Source organism: Chrysemys picta, chromosome 11, assembly GCF_011386835.1.
Source record: "Chrysemys picta bellii isolate R12L10 chromosome 11, ASM1138683v2, whole genome shotgun sequence".
NCBI lineage: Eukaryota > Metazoa > Chordata > Testudines > Emydidae > Chrysemys > Chrysemys picta.
Genome location: NC_088801.1, coordinates 43,444,615 through 43,449,449, shown reverse-complemented (window position 1 = coordinate 43,449,449; position 4,835 = coordinate 43,444,615). Strand labels below are relative to the sequence as shown.

Sequence of the window (4,835 nt, the reverse complement as noted above, 5' to 3'; positions counted from 1 at the left end):
GGTTTTATTCCTGGAGCACAATCAACCTGCCCTATAACCCTCCATGAGTCACATTTGGCCAGTCTTGCAGAAATCAAAACCGCTGGGAGTCAGGACATTCATCTCTATGTACCTCAGTCTCCCCTTCAATCAAATGGGGACAACACCCCTCCCCTTTAGTAAAGCGCAGCAAGCGCTGGACTACAAGCGGTAGCGTGTTGCCCCCTAGTGGCAGCCCTCGGCCCTCCGAGAGTTCCTTTCCAAATAACGGCCTCCGGCTTCTCACGGCCGAAGGAAGGTGAGCTCAGGAGTCAGGGTAGGGCCTGGCCTGCGGGTCAGTGCTGAGAGTCCCAGGTTGGATCCCTGCTGGAGGGTGGCTCGTGGGCAGTTTCCCGGCTACTATAATAGGAACCAGCCAGCACCAGCCTCAGGCATTATCGTTACCAAGCGAGCCTGGCCCCGCTGGGATGGGCGCTCGGGACCCGCGGGTTTACCGGCCAGAGGCTGGAGACAGGACAGGCAGCAGCTACTGTCCTTCGTTAGGGGGCAGCAGGGCCGCGTGCTGCCCCCTCCCGCGCGTGGCGGCTCATCCTGTGGGGCAGGCGGGAGAAGGGCGGTCAGCCAGGCACAGGCACAGGCCCTACCTGCGGCACGTGGTTCCCCTCACCCCCACTAATGTGGTGGGGCTGAGGTTCGGCTCCGCTCCGAGTCTGGCCTACGGCCCAAGCGTCCCAATTTACAAGTTACGCGCCATTCTACTAGCGGAGCGGACCCCCATAGAAACTACGATTCCCAGCATGCATTGCGGCCCGTCAGCGGAGGCAGGCGGGAAGCATTGCCGCCTGGAACCTGTAGTCTCCTCTGCTCGCGGCCTAGCCCTTGCTCACAGAACAATTTCAATGCAGACGTAAAGCGACACACTCACCAGTCGGGAGAACACGTCATTTCCGCGTCCGACAGACCAGCCGCCGTGATAGGTGTAGCATCATCCCGGTAGTTCCAAGCTCCGAGCATTTCCGTTTCCGCCTGGCCTGTTGCCGTGGCAGCGAGGGGGGGGGGGAGGAGACGCCGTCTGGCTAGCAGTAGCAGGTACTTCCGTTTCCTGCGGAGCGGTTGCCTTGGTAGCGGTGGCAGGGGGACGCGCTGGGCCTGGTAGCTGCGGGCATGGCCGGGGCAGCTCCGATCCCGGACGGGGAATTCACGGCGGCCATTTACGGGCTGATCCGGGCCGGGAGGTTCGCGGAGGCGGTGGGGATCTTGGGCAGCGAGCTGCAGAATAGCTGCCGCTCCCGGGCCGGCCTCTCGCTGCTCGGCTACTGCTACTACCAGCTGCAAGACTTCGCGGCGGCGGCCGAGTGCTACGAGCAGCTGGGGGCGCTGCACCCGGAGCTGGACGAGTACCGGCTCTACCAGGCCCAGGCCCTCTACAAGGCCGGGCTCTACCCCGAGGCCCTGCGGGTCGCCAGCCCCCTGCTCGATGTGCCTGCTTACCAGGGACGCGCCCTTCGCCTGCAGGCTGCTGCCCACTACGCGCAGGGTGACCTCTCTGCAGCCAAGAGCTTGGTGGAGCAGGTGCTGGCCTCTGCTGCGGAGAGCAGCCCTGGAGCCGCTGAAGACCCCTCAGAGCTGCCAGATGCCGAGGTCAACCTAGGCTGCCTGTTGTACCGGGAAGGGCGGCACGAGGAGGCCTGTGGCAAATTTGCGGGTGCCATGCAGGTGCTGGGCTACTGCCCTGAGCTGTCCTACAACATGGCGCTATGCTGCTACGCAGCCAAGCAATATGCACCTGCCCTCAAACACATCTCTGATATCATTGAGCGCGGCATCCACCAGCACCCCGAGCTCAGTGTGGGCATGACCACCGAGGGCATCGACGTCCGCAGCGTGGGCAACACACTGCTCCTGCACCGCACTGCCCTGGTGGAGGCCTTCAATCTCAAAGCTGCCATCGAGTACCAGCTACGCAACTTGGAAGCAGCCCAGGAGGCACTCACAGACATGCCACCACGGGCCGAGGAAGAGCTGGACCCTGTCACCCTGCACAACCAAGCATTGATGAACATGGACAGCCGTCCCACTGAAGGGTTTGAGAAATTGCAGTTCCTTCTGCAACAGAACCCCTGCCCACCAGAGACCTTTGGGAACTTGTTGCTGCTGTACTGTAAACATCAATACTATGACCTGGCTGCCGATGTGTTGGCAGAGAATGCCCATCTGACCTACAAGCTACTCTCACCTTATCTTTACAACTTCCTGGATGCCATGATTACATGTCAAACTGCTCCTGAAGAGGCCTTCCACAAGCTAGATGATCTGGCAGGGACAATGACTGAGCAGCTGAGAAAGCTCACTAAGCAGGTGCAGGAAGCTAGGCAAAACCGGGATGATGAGGCTGTCAAGAAGGCAGTTAATGAATATGATGAGACTCTGGAGAAATATGTGCCCATCTTGATGGCCCAGGCCAAGATATATTGGGACATGGAGAATTACACTATGGTGGAGAAGATCTTTCGCAAGTCAGTGGAGTTCTGCAATGAACACGAGGTGTGGAAGCTGAATGTGGCTCATGTGCTCTTCATGCAGGAGAACAAGTACAAAGAGGCCATTGGCTTCTATGAGCCCATTGTCAAGAAGCACTATGATAACATCCTGCAAGTCAGTGCCATTGTGCTAGCCAACCTTTGTGTCTCCTACATCATGACCAGTCAGAATGAAGAGGCAGAGGAGCTGATGAGGAAGATTGAGAAGGAAGAAGAGCAGCTCTCCTATGACGACCCTGATAAAAAGATCTACCACCTCTGCATCGTTAACCTAGTGATCGGCACACTCTATTGTGCCAAAGGAAACTATGACTTTGGCATCTCGAGGGTAATTAAAAGTTTGGAGCCTTATAACAAAAAGTTAGGCACAGATACTTGGTATTATGCTAAAAGGTGCTTCCTGTCCTTGCTGGAGAACATGTCCAAGCACATGATCATGCTGCGTGACAGTGTTATCCAAGAGTGTGTGCATTTTCTAGAGCAGTGTGAACTATATGGCCGGAACATCCCCGCTGTTATTGAGCAACCACTTGAAGAAGAGAGGATGCACAGTGGGAAAAACACAGTTACATATGAAGCCAGGCAGTTGAGGGCACTGATATATGAGGTCATTGGGTGGAATATGTGAATGCTGTGGCATTCCCATACAAGATGGAGATGGACTATAATTCTCTTGTTTTATTTTCACTTTTGTTGATGTTGACTCTGGCTATCCAAAGTAGTGTATTTTCTCTTTGATGTATTATATTTAAATATATTTGTTCTACTGTTTTGCTGTATTTAATGGAAGATAGTGTACTAGCACAAAATTAACATATTTAATGACTAACGATATCCTCATGCATCAGTGATATTTCATGTTTTGTTTTTTTAAAGATATAACTACCACCACAAACCTTATTATAGAAATGTTGTGGAGGTTCTTCTGTGTATATGGTTTTATTAATATGAAGCTACATTAACTAGCTTTTATCATCTGTATGTTGACACTTTGAAAGAATTTCTCTTCCTTCTCCTATCAGTTTTGTGACTAGACTTTAATGGAAATCTGGTATAAACCCATTTCTTTAATGTATGGTCATTTCCCTCTTTTGGGAAATGCTTTCTTTGTTTGATTTTCCTACTGCACTTTTCATATATTTTATATTATAGTGGTTGTATTTCCTAATACAAACATCATTTTTATAATAAAAAATGAGGCTACAAAAATTAGCAGAGTTTTCTGTTATTTTTACCCTTGTGCTTGGGAAAGTGACAGGACTAATTCAGGAACTGAGAATGTAGTGAGGTACATGTAGTAGAGTAGAGAAATGGGAGCCAAGTTTACTCTGCTTCTCTTCCTTCCATAACCTTAAAGATGAACATGTTCCTGGTTTTGTGGCTTATATTAAAGTGGCATGAAGGGTATTTCGCACATTCTAATGTAAATTGGGCCATGATAAATAGGAGTTGGTTCAGACATTGGTCACTTCATTCCTAATACTTATGGCCTACTGTTATAGTTAGTTCTCCATATGTTATGTTGCTAGCATTGCTCCCTTCCAGTATAATGTGTTATGTATTGCATATAACTTCAGGAGTTGGTCTTAGGAGCACCCTCTTTTCTACTACCTCCCCATATGCCTTCATCAGTAGAGGTTACACACTAGCTTGTTCAAAGTAGCACCTGTGGAAATAACTCATCATTGAGGGTCTTTCCTGGTGTGTTTAGATATGTTGTCTCTCCATCTTTTGGCAGTAGTACTCCCAGCATTTGCCAGCCTCTAGTAAGCACTGCACAAATTGGTACTTATATCAGAATCCCCAGTGTTCAAAAGCATGTAATACCAATTTCATGTGAGATTTACTGCTCCTATACTTGGGTGGAAAAAAATCTAATCCTCAATCAGTTTTCTCCTCCTACACTCTCAGGAAAGCTGTTCATTTACCTACTCATAGTCCTTTCTTTCGCAGCTTCACTACCACTGGCTCCAGGCAGCTCATCTCCTTTATATTTCTCTTATGGCTTTTGAAACATATGTTCCTACCTTGGTATCTTTGTGCAATCCAGCCCCCTACTGGCCCCTGTTCAATTGTCTTCCTGAAAGCTGTTCGCTCCTTTGCACTATGTGATGATTAACCTTTTTAAAGGATCTAGATTTGTACCTTTAACCCACTCCGTTACCTTAGATAGCTTCCTACTGCATTGCCTATGCAGGAGGGTTTCAAGAATGCTTGGCTCAAAAAGTCCAGTTCCTAAGCAGTGGTTTACCTGGCAAGAGAAAGGAGATGAGCATCTTTTGACCAGAGTGTTTATTGGTTTTACAGAGTGTGTGG

At 50.2% G+C, this 4,835-nt stretch overlaps 1 protein-coding gene across 1 annotated transcript; it reads left to right on the top strand.

Moving 5' to 3' along the window:
• The first annotated feature begins 222 nt into the window (after nucleotides 1-222).
• On the top strand, nucleotides 223-3,728 carry IFT70B (intraflagellar transport 70B). The gene is made up of 2 exons (XM_005300461.5): nucleotides 223-277; nucleotides 885-3,728. Exon 2 carries the CDS (start codon nucleotides 1,144-1,146, stop codon nucleotides 3,145-3,147), a length of 2,004 nt encoding a protein of 667 aa, XP_005300518.1. The 5' UTR covers nucleotides 223-277; nucleotides 885-1,143; the 3' UTR covers nucleotides 3,148-3,728.
• The last annotated feature ends 1,107 nt before the right edge of the window (nucleotides 3,729-4,835 follow it).